This window comes from Phymastichus coffea, unplaced genomic scaffold (assembly GCF_024137745.1).
Source record: "Phymastichus coffea isolate CEN01 unplaced genomic scaffold, Cenicafe_Pcof_1.1 PCOF00205, whole genome shotgun sequence".
Lineage (NCBI taxonomy): Eukaryota > Metazoa > Arthropoda > Insecta > Hymenoptera > Eulophidae > Phymastichus > Phymastichus coffea.
Window position 1 is genome coordinate 138,376 of NW_026707016.1, and position 14,454 is coordinate 152,829.

Consider the following 14,454-nt stretch of genomic DNA (forward strand, 5'->3'; position numbering starts at 1 on the left):
TCTCTCTCTCTTTCTCTCTCTCCAAAAAATAGAAGTAGAGAGAGGGAGAGAGAGATAGACAGAGAGAAACATCGAGAGACTCACGGCATTGGCTTTCCGAGAACTAGTCTTTCGACGGGGCTTTTCACGGCGCTCACTTTTGCCTATACAGCTGCGGTGTTAATGAAGGGGACACGCAAAGAAACTCACGCTCGCTGGATTCTATAGGTCTATGTACTTAGCCACTCAGTACGCGCGGAAGGGGGCATTCATTTTTTTTCGTAGACTACATACGTATACTGGACTTTTTTATCACGAGAATTACGAAATCCACGTGCACGAGGATTGCAGATCAGTTTTGCGCGAGTGAAACATTTCGCGAATACTGCATGGAAACCTTTTCAGCTAAAGATGAATACCATGAGTTACGTAAGAATCGTTACTGTCTCCAGAGATGTTGGCACTCCTTTTCTATGTGCGAGTGCTTGTGGAAGCAGCGTACGAGTCTTTGCATCGTTGCGAGTTAAATTTGTTTATTTGCTTAAAGAAAAAGAAAGAAAGAAAACAGTAAGCTTAGCGTTGTGAAAATCTTTTCCAAAATCTAGTGTTAATTTCTGGTACATTTCGTGCATCCGATTAAAAGTAGAAGGCATCAGAATGGGAACCCGCGAGGGATCTTCGAAGACAGCAGGACGGTCATCGTGGAAGCTCGTTAAACTCTCCCAACAAAAAAGTCCCTCCGCAAAGAAAAAAAGACCGGCTCTATCAAAGAGAGATACACACACGAGAAAGGGAGAGAGAGAGTTAACATTGTCGGAGAACTCAATTTTTTTCCATATTAATACAGACATTCGTAAAAGTGAGAGAGATGAGTTATAGAGCGATCGTTTTCGTGAGAACCGTTGATCCTAAGCGATTTGTCCTCGTATCTGATTCTCAATAAACACGAACGGCTTTTGAATGCCCACGAGAAAAGGAAGAAATTTAGACATTGCGCACGCGCACTTCGAGACCGAGATAAAAATCTCTCTCTCTCTCTCTCTCTCTCTCTCTCTCTCTCTCTTTCTCTCTCTCCACGCGAGCTTTAATCTGTGAATGTCGAAAAACCGAAAGTGCATCAATTAGCTCTTTATACTCCCGCGCGCGCCAAGATATCATTATACTGGCAAAGAGGTAGAGAGAGAGAGAGAGTAACGGGACAGGAGAGTTAATGGTAGAGCCCATTAATAACTAATTGAATTTATCGCAGGCTGGCGAGCTCTGCATTATCGATTGCGATCGCAAAAAGCTATGGAAAAGGGGCTATGCGCGCACGATTAATTGATTGACTTTAGACGCGCGTTTACTCTATTTTGCGCGCTTGTACATGTTCGAGCACAAATCGACGACGACGTTGAAATATCAACAGATAATATTATTATGCTAATTTTCAAATTGATTTTCCCTATGAATATTTCATGCGCAAGATGATTTATTTAGATAAAGCTCTCGAGATATATACTCTACGAAAAATCGACATTATAATCTTAGACTATTGACTGGCAAGTCAATTTGTAAAAATAAAAATGATCTTTTAAACAGGGTCAATACAAATGTTCAGTCGCACAATGCATGAAAATGACGCTTGGCAACCAAACTTTCCCATAGCTCGTGGGTGGCATCGGTAGATCAAAGAGTACATATCGAGCACACGTACGATTAAGCAAAAACATCCAATTTCCCTCCCTCGGTCTCTCTCTCTCTCTCTCTCTCTCGGTAGCCATGAGATTGATTTATCGCGCGCAGCAGCGATCAGAGATACTCCGCGCAATTAGTCGTTGCGAAAATGTGCCTTCGCAACAAAAGACGGGCGCAGTTGTCACCCGGAAATTCCGACGGATGTTCTACGGCGCAAGTTTGGTCGCTCGTAGCCAGCCGAAATTGGCCACTTAGACGCGGCAGAAATAGAGGGCGTAAGGCAGCGATATTATTTTCGGTGCGTTCTTCTGCGAACGACGATCATTACTGCTCCCAATATTCGATTAACCGTCGAGGGGAGGGGAGAAGATCCGAAGCAAAGGTAATATATGAGAAGTGAGTGAGAGAGGCGTCGGTATTATTATCGTGCGGGGGTAATCGATGCCGAGCAGCCATGCACACACAGAGCGCGAGTCTTTTTTATTTATTTTTTTTTTATTAAAACGGCCCTTTTAATTCATTTGCCAGCCTCTAATCTGCGCGCGCGCGCCGTTGAAACCGCCAAAGAGATCCCAAGCGACGATAAGTTCCTCCGATTAATCGGCCTACGCGCGCGCGACTATAATCCACCTCCATTCCTTGCTTGTTCGCGAGCACCTTATACACGCCACGCGGCTAAACGTAAGCGTGCTTTCGGGATAAACAAACGTGAGTGTCCTGGCGCGTGTACTGCTCTACCACTCCTGCGCATTTCAGTTTATGGAGCGTTTTAGAGAGGGCGACAGTAACATTTCTTTCCACGCTTCTTTTCCGCGCTCTACGGTGAGATTCGCGATCAACATCGTGCTTGAACATTAAACTGAATAATTTCAATTTATTAAATATCAGTTGAGCCAGCAGTAGCTCTTCTTAACAAACACTTGTTTGTCGCATCCGTCGCCAGAAAAATCGAGCGCTAACCAGTTTTAATCAATCAGGCATCCAAATCAAGCCCATCCCCGACTACGTTGTTTTCCTCCAGCGAGTACTGCGAGAGATACGAAAACTCGGCCAAATTAACGACCGTAGGCGAGAGAGAGAAAAGGGTTTTAAAAGTTGCCGCGGTGACTCGGGCAGTTCCATAATGGTAACTGGAGCGAAAACGATATCGTTCTAGTGTTATGGGTCTGCGCTTTTGCTGCTGTTGCAGCTAGCCGATAAAAATAATACGCCGGCGGCAAAAGAGGTGTGGCTGTGCGTTAGATGGAGGAATGATGAAGGGCTTTTTATATGTTTGCGTGAAAGGATTTTTCTATATATTTCTCATTATGATAGTTGCAGACTATAGAACAAGTCTATCATTAGTACCTGTTTTAGCTCTCTCTCTCTCTCTCTCTCTCTCTCTCTCTCTCTCTTGCTTTCGCAATCCACATTTCACGCGTCCGCCCTTTGTGAAACGTATTTATTTGTTCTCGCGCCCTTCCAAAAACGATTCACGCGATGGCGTTTATCTTGAATGACGCAAGAATAAACGTGAAGCTTGTATACACTATGTAATGCATCTTTATTCTGCAGCTTAAGTCTCGAGCAAAGATCATTCTAGGTTGAGGTGTCGAGGGATGGGGGGATGAAATTTGTTTTATCGAGATAAAAATAATCAATGGCAAGGTTTTGGCGCCGTATACGAAATTCCCTACACGCGGCGCACAATATTAAATCAATTTGTCGGAACGTGAAAAAAGGAAGACAACTCGGCACACGAAAATATCTACAGAGTGCCGCCACGATCGTCGTGAACGAGAAAAATAGAGGCGGCGCGCTGCGTCGACAACGGACACGCGATCGGCGCGCACCGGGGGGCTCTTATATGGCACTTATCGAATGCAGATTTCACCGAATCGTCTTTATATGCTGAAGCATGCATACGCGAGGGATAAATGGTTTATGAAATTTCTGTGCGTACTGCGATTTCCGGACGACGGCAGTGTGTGATTGCTTGCTTATTCAGTCGTTTCTCGAAATCGAGGTGCATTATCGTCACTAGGCTAATATTTATGCAAATTCATTTTTGACGTGGCCCAATCGATTTGTCAGAATATCAGACGCACCGCAACAGACTCATTAAATACTAGTAATAATATCTGTTTTTTGCGCAACTATCTTATGTCACGGATAGTCGTTTTACAGCTATATAATTCATCAACTAAGCTGACTAATGTGCAGATACTTCCGAACCAATTGATTTTTTTTCGAATGCTTATGTAGAATAGCGTGAAGTTTGCTTTCTGCGAGGTCACTTTGAAAATTGTGAATGACAGCGCGCATCCAGTTATAATCGAACCGTGGACGTCAGTCATATTTTGGCGAAATGTACTTACGATAGGGTGCATTGTGGTCGTTCTGCTTCATAGATCTGACCTGTTTCATAACGGTAACATTGCCTCTGCTGCAAGTCGAGTATAGACTCACGGAGGGCACCGTTGACGGCACCGCCCCGCACATCACCACCTAAGCGAACACAAGAGAAACACCCAAGCTTTTATTATTTGAGCGAGCAGCGAGTGAGCTTGCGATTATATGCTTGTTCAAGTTCGTCGACCTCCATGCCGAGAGCTTTTACGATGCCCGTATGGTAAAAATCCCCGGGCAACATTATGCGACGAGGGTATTCCTAGTGTGTGCGATAAATTCGCGAAAAATTCGGTATTTACGTCGGCGCACTTTTACGGGCCGGTTTTCGCGATGTTATGACTGACATAGTTTCCTCGCAGGAAATTCACCAGTAGGAAAAGATGTTTTATTTATGTCGAAGTTAAAAGAGAGGCTGTATACGCGAGTAGAGGGTAAAAAGCTATCGATGGCGTTTATGACGGCCCCGGCGCGAATCCAAAGATTTGTGTGTGTATGCGTGTGTCCACGGAAAAATCTTTGACGTTCGTATCCTTGTTAAATTTTACCCGGTTGCTGAAATTTATCGGAACGGATGAAATTACCGGTACGCCAAATTTATTAAAGCCTTATACGTCGAAACTTTCATTAGCATAATTTTCATTAATGCTACACACAAACTTCCGTATTGAAATGCTTTTCAACAAAAAAAAAATGTATAAATATATAAATTGAGAAAAACTTTCAAGTTTTATAAGATAAAGCTCATTTCTTTGAACTTTCTCGTTTACCATAATTCAGGCGTTTACATTTCAATTAATAGCTCCAAAAAAAAAGAAGAAGAATTCTTTATAACCCATATCGATTGCAGAAAGATCGGCTGATGTGCCGACCGAAAAATCGATTACGAAAACAGCGAGCAGAAGACTCAATTTACGTCGAAGCCGCGACATAGTAGAGACGTCCGAATCCTCGGGAAGGAAGAAGAGTAGGGAAGGGAAGAAGAACCGATTAATTTATTCACGGTGGACCATCGGCGTCGTATATCACGCGGCACCTTTCTTCGACTTTGGACGGCGAGTGAGCGTGAAAATACACCACGGTTTCGTTGATTGTCTCGGGGGGAAAAAAGGAGCAAACTCGAGAGAACCGACAAAGTACGCGAGAGCCTTATCAGTACCGTTTAATCGAGAACAGGTTCGACAATCGCGCGTTGATTAAATCATCTCGTCGCGCACGCCCTTAACCATATAATTTCGCTACTCGCGTCCTTGCCGCGCAGACTGGAATACCCGATCAATCAAAGATATGCAAGACCTCTTTTCTTTTTCTTCGTTTCTTTTTACTTTGGTACATCCAGCTACTGAAAAAATACAACGCGGCGACACGAGATCGATCGCGATGGCAATTTTCTTCATACGTCGTTCCTCTGTTTTTCATTGGTGACTTGCCTTCTGTTGATTTTTAAATAACCCGTAATTTAATTTAAAACGCTACGAGAATTTTAAGAAACGTGATTTTTCTTCTTTTTTTTTCTTTTTTTTTTTTTGGTTTTCTGGGAAATTCCAAAGGTTATTTACAGTTGAATAATAATTACATTATAATGTAGGAATACCGGTTCCTGCAGCAGTTAACACGTGGCTTTTATTCAAATCGCTAGATGTCGTAGTAGTGTAATAATCATTTTTTATCTTATGATTGAAAAACCTTTCAAGTAACCGAAATCATTAAGACAAAAACTCTGAAAACATTGCGACTTGAACTCTAAATAGAAAAAACTTGAGCGGCAATTTCTAGAAAGGTATAATGCTTATAAAAATCGAGGGCGTGCGCATTCAAATGAGTCGACAGGGGGCCGTCGTGCATATTTTTTTTCTGCGCGCGTGGTCGATATAATAAATAATTAAGCCTGGCCGAGATCGGACAATAAATATTTCGGGGACGTAAAGCTGCAACAGCGGCTCGATTATCGTTGAATAACGATCGCGTAACAGCGATTTATCATACTCTTTTCGGGAGATGAGAGTTAAACCTTTAAAACCTTAATCCTTTTCAGACGAAAAGGGCAAATATTGTGATAATACACTTACCATTAGGAGGCACAAAATCTTCGCTAAGACGGCAAGCTGTGGTAACCTGCAACATAAAAAACCGACAAATCATTATAAAATCGCATACAAGAGGCGGCGTTAAATCGAATGCGCGTCTAGTATTTCCAACAGGCGCGAAATCGTCAACTCGCGCTTGCACACGCAAAGCTAGAAACTCTCTTGCGGATATACAATTTCTCGACGGAGAGTAAGTAAGTAGTGGGTCGCGGTGTGCAGTTGCGCAACGCGAATCTTGTGTTACCTATACTGCGCCGTCGCCGATACGCACACGTACAGTCGTCCGACTTCACGAATAAATCATCGCATCAAATTGTAGCAGTAGCAGCAGCAGCAACAGCAACCTGCTCTACCTTTGAGCTCGCGCTTTTTCAGTTCTCCAGTTACTAGAGAGCTTTAATTGCTATCGCCTTATTGCTGCCGTGCGCACGTATGTTTTATGGGCTTCGCGTGTTTGTCCGACCGTTCCGACCGTTCGAAAAGGAAGGAAAAAAATCATTTCATACTCTTGCGTACATGAGCGACGCTAATTTTTTTCTCGATATGCGCGTGCGTAAAATATTCATAATGAGACATATTTCTGAGACTAGAATTTATTGAGTATGCAGTCTATCGTGTTTCGCTCTCCGTATAGTTTGTTGACAATTTTTCTTGAATTAATTCATACGTGCTACTAAATTTACGCGCTTTCGAAGGCTTTTTTTTCTTTTTATCGAGATGAATTTCAATATGGAATTTGAAAATTTTCACTCTCTACTTAGATACTCGAATAAATAAACATCTGGCTTGTCCACTCCGCATAATAATTAATCAGTTGAAGTTTATTTATTGAATCTGCACATTTATCGATAAGCTAGCACAAAAAAATAAGAATATTAGTATAATCACGGTCGACCGTTAGTCACGAGATTCTATACGTATATACGTATATGTAACGATCGCAATCAATATCCAGTATCCGTACGGCTGATCGTCAACACGTCGTGGCAAAAAGCCGCGTAATTAAATAAATTATTCAAATATCAGACACACACACACACACACACACACGTATACATACTTACTGCTCACACGTTACTCTGTCGATACAAAAAAGTCAAAGCCACACAGTTGCAGTTGCGACTGCTACCATTCTGAGAGAGAGTAAGCAAAAAAAAAATCTGCGCTCGTACTTTTTTCTGGTCGAGCATCATTCAATTTCAGAAGTCCAAAGCGAGAGCGCCGCCAAGGCAAGAAAAAGGCATAAAAGCTCAAGAGAGGGAATTGCCGGTAGCGCGCGCGACAGTAATGTGCTGCCACGGTCGCCGGCTTATTTACAGGGCTACTCTCTTTCTCTCGTTTTTGCGCGCGAGCCCTCAGCTTATTGTTTGTTTATTAGTCTCAACTGAGAACTCTGCCTCTCGGATTTTCGCCGGCAGTACGCTTTTTGTGATGCTAAGTTTTTTACTGGAAACGCAACGTTATAAAAGTGTGCGGGGTTTTCTTTTCTTTTTTTAACAAACACGCTCTGTTCTTTCATTGTCTCGGTACCGTTATTGCAAGAAGAGCAAACGATGTAAAATGAGCAAAATGTTATAATTCTTTGGCATTTCTTTCTTCGTAGAAATGAATGGTCTTCGTGTATCAAAAGCCATGTGTATCGCATAAAGAAAGAAAATTTGAATTTTCAATTGAAAAATTAACGGCTTGCTCCCAAGAAGCTGCGAGCGATATTGTTAATTGTTTATTACATAAAGAAACGGGTTATTATCTGTCCTCTCTTACTCTTGGCAGGCTAATAGCATAATGAGCTGGCGCGAACAATGAAATGCAAGTGATTTATTCAAGTATGCTGTTCAGTATCCTGAAAATCGTTCTATAATTCGAGGTAAGGATCTTTTAAATAAGCGATTGCCCAAGAAAAGAACACTTGAAGGTCGTGTTGTGTAAATGAGGAATATAAAAACTCACCCTTGAGGCAAACTCAGCAGTAGCATAACTGCCGTACGGCATCGCTCTTATCAACGGGTTACATTATTTCACTTGAGCGAAGATTTGTCCAGACTAGACGAAAATAACCGTGATGAGACTGTGTGAGACGAACAGAGACGCCGCACACATGGCTGACTCAAGCCAATGGAATAATATTGTGATTCACTTTGTTACTCTCTGCGTTATCACTGTCGCATAGCATGGGTGTATAGCAATTATAAGTAAGCCGCTTGGAGTATAAGTCAGTTCGCTTGTCCACATCGCTTAATCTATAACGACGATTTTTCAATTTGTACGCGTCCAGGTGACCATGACTTTTCCAATTTTAACCAACAGTTTTGTCAGTTTGCAATAAAATACGCAGATGCAACGCTGACTTTCACTTTCTTAGCGTCGACATTATTAAGCACACCGGCAATTAATGCCCCCGCCGTCTAATTACAGCGTCTCCGCGACACGACGTTCTCCCTAGGGCAGCGGCACTAAGTAACTGACGAGGGGAAAAAGGCGCGTGCCGGCTGCCCAAGAACTCACGTGGTGACCACTATGTGACGGAGAAAAGAAGAAGGAGGGGGTCGCGCTCTGTCGTGCGCGCATGTTCCGACTTCTTTATCCCTTGAGCGGAGGCCCAAATTGACGCCATGGGTTTTCAAGTGCGGCATGGCGCCACCAGGATAAGTGGGTTTAGCGCGAAAACGGGCACAGTGTCGCGCGAGGGAGATGAAGCTTCGCTTTTTTGCCAGAGAACTTTTGGTATTTTTATGATTGCCGAGAGAGGCGGGGTCAAAAAATTCCTGCAGAGTTCGCGCAATCTCAGTTATGCGGAATCGGATGATTTCATTTGGACAGATGCAAGCGTCCGAATACGGACGAATAAATTTGTCGTGCAGGAGTTAAGATCGTTAATAAGCTTATTAATCACACAGAACGAACGATGATTTTTCAATTGCGCAATTGCTAAAGCTGTTATTCATTTTGAACGAAAAACCAAAGTGTCATCTACTTCAAAAACGCTGCTGTTTACGTAGATCCAGTAAAGCCACTGCTCCCTATAGAAAATAATGGCCTCTCACCTTCTCTCTCTAAGTCAACTATGAAAATTTCCAACAACGGTCCCGCCACCACAAATTAACGCCAGCGGGCATTCATCTGACAAAACCGGTGCTATACCTACCCCGTAGATACATAAATACGCGTTACCCGCAGCTCGTCTTGTCAATTTGTCGTGTGTTTGTGTGTGTTGAGATTTACGCCTGTGCCTCCAATTGTCAAATTCAGCCGTGATTTGTCGTTTCTGTGCCATCCAACAGGGAAAGTATTTTTCTCCATATGAATGTAAAAGGTCGCAGCTGACTTTTTCCTCTCGCCAGCGCAACAAAGGTAGTAAATTTTCGCCGAAGGTTTGTTTGATCCTGCGCTTTTGTTGCGAAAACATCGGTTCCTCTTTTCGAAAAGCCCATATAGAATCTTAATTGCGGTCAAACGAAGAAGTCGCGAGAAAGAAAGGAAGAAGACGATTGATCGTTGGTCATTAACATAAAGAGCCGTTGAAATATTTGCGCCCAAAAATCCTCGAAATATTTCAATTTCGGCGCTCTCTTACGATGATAAACGGCAACTAATTTTTAATCCAGTTGCCAACTCAATCGTTCCACGACTAGGATACCCTAACGTTAGTATCGACTCCTTTTGTTTCGTGTTAAGAGCTCTTCGCCTTTGTATCGTCTTTTGTCAAAATCCATCATAAAAAATCGGTATATAACGAGAATCGAGTGAAGTTCCGAGAAGTGCTGTATATAGTTAATAAGCTCCGTGGAAAAACCAATAAAGTGCAAAAGCATTTAAGCGGTGTCGCTTAATCCAACTATATGTAGAAGGGGTTGCGAGGAGAGTATCCCCTTTCACTTTTCCTTATCGTCGTCGTCATCATCATCGCAATAACCATCGAGAAAGGTAAACCGCCGACCAGCGGCAAGTCGCTTTACTTTGGAGGGCAGGAAAGAGAGAGAAACGTCGCGTGTATATTACCAAAGCCTCGAAGGGGCTTCTCCTCGCTCGCTCGCCCCGACAACGACGACGACGATACAGTCGCCACTGAGTAATCGATACTCGTATACTATATACTCAAGTCAAAGGGGTGATTCCTGCAAAAAGCAACTTGCTAAGATTTGACTTCATCGCGTGTACATTCGGCTACATGTATACGCCACTTTTTCTAAGCTATCGATTATACCTAACATGATATGTGTTTTATAATTTATTTTATATTATGAATTAATTTTTATTTTTTCATATCTCAAATATATAATAATATTACAAAGTTACAGACTCCTGTAACGAAACTATATGATTCATTCTATTAAAATTATACCAAATAATATATGGTTTAGCGTTAGATGAATTTTAACCAGATTGTACGATTGATAACTCTACTAAAAGTTGAATTACTCATGTAGACGTCATCAAATATTCATTCGAGTTTATCATAATTGCAATAATTAACTCAAAAAATGTTATTGCAAATTTCATTTGTTTAATAACATTATATTAAATGTTCTGAAAAAAAACCACCAAATTTCCAGTAATCGAACAATTCAAAGTTATGTCCAACTAAAAATAGCCTGCTGTTAGTGCAGACTTACTCAGAAATTGTCAATGATAAGAAAAAGTGAGCGAACGATCGATTTGCCGAGGCACTTTAGAGAGTATAGCGTGCATCAAGTGTCAAACGGGCAAAAAAGTCGGCGACGACTGTATGGCGCCGCCACGGTAGCAAGATCGTCGAATCGAAAATTCATCCCTCGGCGCGAGAAGAAGAAAGAAAAAGATTTATACGACAAGGCTGCCATCCGACAGCTGCCACGCGACTTTGCCTCAGTGCCGGTGGTCGCTCCAGGCCAGCCTTAGATGTCGCGTGGTCAGGCATTGCCTTTTGATTTTTCGCTTCGCTTTTATCTTTGAACGAAAAGTCTGCGTTGGTTTTTCTCGAAGGGATGACGTCTCACGAATGACCGTTTTATAAATCAAAAGCTTATCGCGCGGCGGACAACGATGTTTAGTTAATCAAAAGCCGTTAATTCTGACTTAACGAACGCCGCCTTTAATTCCCACACTCTTTATCTCGAAGCCGTCGTTTTCCTTTCTCAAAGAAATTTCGGGCGGAAAAGTCGCCTCGTGCGCGTACTTTAATTGAGTTTTATGGGATTCCCGTTCGAGATAATAGGGAAAACGCGTTGGTCTTCGTGGCCACTTAAAACCCGGATAAATTACATAAGCATTGCGCGTAAAAGGCATCTTTCATTGATTATAAGAAAGAAAGAAACAAATAAAGAGACGAGAGAGGATAATGCGTCTTCTGTACGATGACTATGAACTTGTTGTTTGGTTGTTGGATCACGTAGTGGCTTTCTCGTGCGGAGAAAGCTCTTGTTTCAGTGCACAAGCGATAAATTGTGTTTGCACGCGAGCAGCAGCAGCAATACAGCCGCACATGCGATTGCAGCCGAGTGAAAATAAAGGCGACAGACTTGTTTTCAAGCGCGTGTTTTCGCGATCGAATGGTTCACTGTTGCCGCGCTACGGTCACTTTACGCGTAATATACATGGGCTTTTAGCTGGACAAACCGATGTGAAATCCAATGAGCAATATTGCTTTGTTGCAAATTCGAAAATCTGTGGCATTCAGAAAATGAGAAACACTAGCAACGTTCTCCTGGCGGAATAATACGAAGCCTGCAGTACGTGAAGCTGCCAGTCTAATCGTAATACCGAGAATCGAGCGTGACTTACGCGCTCGGTTAACGAGCTTTTCCCGGGCGCGCAGGCACAGCTCCGTCGTCACTCTCTTTCACGCCCATTAACAAAACTATTGGTTGGAGAAGAAGAGCAAAAGTGCAGTCGCACGCCGGCAACTCGATCCTCCACCGCGTCCCTTCGCGCAATCTCGAAACGCAGTTTCGTGGTCAATCGGCAAATACGTATACGTGCGAGCGCTCGCGGTGGGATGACTTTTGCCGTTCTGGGGATCGATCGGGCGTCTCGAGTGTCCGGCTAGTTCTGGCGCGCCCTAAAAGTGCGCGGCTACTTGTGCGGATTCCCTGGCGCGACGTGAGTCACTCTCCGCGCGCGATAATTCTACCAGCGAAAAAAAACCGAGCGCCCAGAGGTGTGTAGCAGCGTGCTTCTCACTATTCTGACAGGATGAGATCCTGCCTTGCTGAAATTTCACTGGGGTTGTTGACCACGCGATTTTGGTCAGAATGGAGGATCACGACTGTTCGCAGATTATGCGCGGATCGAAGTAGTCTCGGTCGGAACGGAGTATTAGACGGAGTATTTCGTTGAATTTTCATTGCCTTCAGTGTTGAGCCTAGCGAAGGGGTATGCGGATCATCCAAGTAAAAACTGGAGAAGACTGAAAGGTTGTATCACACGACAATCTGGCACCGTCGAAAGACGATAATAGTCAATTTACGTTGGTAATCGCCGTAGTCGTAGATATTGATAAGCCCGAACATTCTCGTTGACTTCATTAGAAATCTTTTTTATCCACCGCCGTGCAAATTCCGAAATTCAAAGGTCTGACGTGAAATTCAAACGTCCTCGAGGAAAATGAGCACGCCTGTGAATATTTCGACTAGCCGGAAATGTCAGAGCGCACGGCTTCGACTGTCTTTTTCGTTTTCTTACGCGTGCCACATACACGTGTGCGCACGCGCGGACGATGACTGATTCGCGAAGACGATTGAGCGTCACGCAGGGCTATAGGATTCTTTTTTTCTCTATGTTGTATCGGCTAACTAATTGAACAGCCGCGATTGTAAATCATCTTGCCGCGCACATAGAATCAGCGCGCTGTTTGACGAATAACGCATGAATAATTCATGCCAGTGGCAGCATTTATCAGCGTCCCCGCTTTATTTCCGTTTTCTTTTTCATTTTTCAACCCGCGTGTAATTGAATCCTCGTCAACTCGTTTCTCGTACTTTCGTTTATTATTGCGCGATGCTCCGTCACAGATGAACCCAGCGCGCACGAGATGAGGAGAGTTTGAGTGCTTCTGGTCTTATAGATGATTGATGTAATATTCACAAAAGCGTTTGCAAAATTTTCACACACGATGATCAGTCATGACACATCGTTATTTTCCCGTTCTCCTTATTTTTTTTTGTTTAACGGACGATGAAATCGTAGTTTGGTCGTCGGATTAAAATTCGAAATCACGGTGCCGAGCACGCGGCATACTACAAAAGCGACACGTCTCTTCCCCGCAATCACCGTTGACCTACAATGTTATCGGGACACTATCGATAGTGCCGATAAACGAATGTACGTATTTCTTTCTTTCTTTTGTATCTTCTCCATCGGTTTTTTAGGTCGTGCAAGCACAAGCGCGATGCATCTGCCGCTGTGCAACTGACAGAGAGAAGGGCTTATACACATGCTTCTCTCCTTCTCTTGACATTCTTCGTGATAGCGATTGATATAAAACGTCACTCGATGATTTTGATGCCGCGCGAAGAGTACTAAAACTGCTTGACAAGCTATGTCAAGTTAATTAGCTCTCAGTCTCGATCGACATTTTTTAATTGATCGATTAGCGCTCATTAGCTTGTAGAGTAGCGTAACCCAATTTCTCACAGCTCGGCAAACTTTTGCACGTATATTCGTGATGTGAGAGAAGAACAAGAAGAGGCATTAACCTTTGAAAAGAACCACTTGTAGCAGCTCCCGAAGCGGCAAATCGCTTCACACGCGGCTTATCCCAGCTAAATACAGTGGCAGCGAAAAGAAAAAAAAGATAACAAGCGAGACAGATCCTCTGGACGAGTGACACGCGCCTTTGGGCTGTCTGCTCCTCTTAACGTCGTTACGGATATATGTATCGTGCGCGAGCTGCGCTCGATTAACTTTCGACCGATGTTAACGAGGGATTACGTTGTACGCTCAGTCAGGTGTGCATATCGCGCTGCTTGTTTTCTTGTTCTCCGGATTTATCTTGTAAGTACGTGTACGATTGGAAGGCATTCCTCCTTTTGCTCTCGCCGCGGCCGCTAATTTGAAGTTGCACACACGAGCGGAACGCCGCGAAATAAAGGAAAGGCGTTTGATTGTCCTCGGCGCGAGAACTGGCATAATGTAGTCTCGACCAACGACGCGCGTCGCCTTTAAATCTTCTCCTCCTCGCAAACACGCCGTTACAATTTCAATGTCATACGATGATTCACCGTGATTTTTTATCCCCGACAGGCGAGTCACGCAAGCACGCGGTGAAAATAGAAATTGTAATAATGATATCCCAGAACAGCGCAAGCTGGCGTGGCCGCGAATAACAGTTACATAAAATCAAAAA

General features: G+C 43.4%; 1 protein-coding gene across 2 annotated transcripts in view; it reads right to left on the reverse strand.

The window, feature by feature from the left end:
- LOC131673926 (uncharacterized) overlaps positions 1-14,454 on the reverse strand; it is a 41,823-nt gene that overhangs the window by 7,858 nt on the left and 19,511 nt on the right. For both annotated transcript variants that reach the window (XR_009302762.1, XM_058952320.1), the window contains exons 2-3: positions 6,114-6,159; positions 4,014-4,143 (exon numbers count right to left, since the gene is read on the reverse strand). Coding sequence is in view for 1 of the 2 variants with exons in the window: in XM_058952320.1 (XP_058808303.1) it covers positions 4,014-4,143; positions 6,114-6,159 (176 nt within the window). In the remaining variant the exon portion in view is untranslated. The remainder of the gene's footprint in view (positions 1-4,013; positions 4,144-6,113; positions 6,160-14,454) is intronic.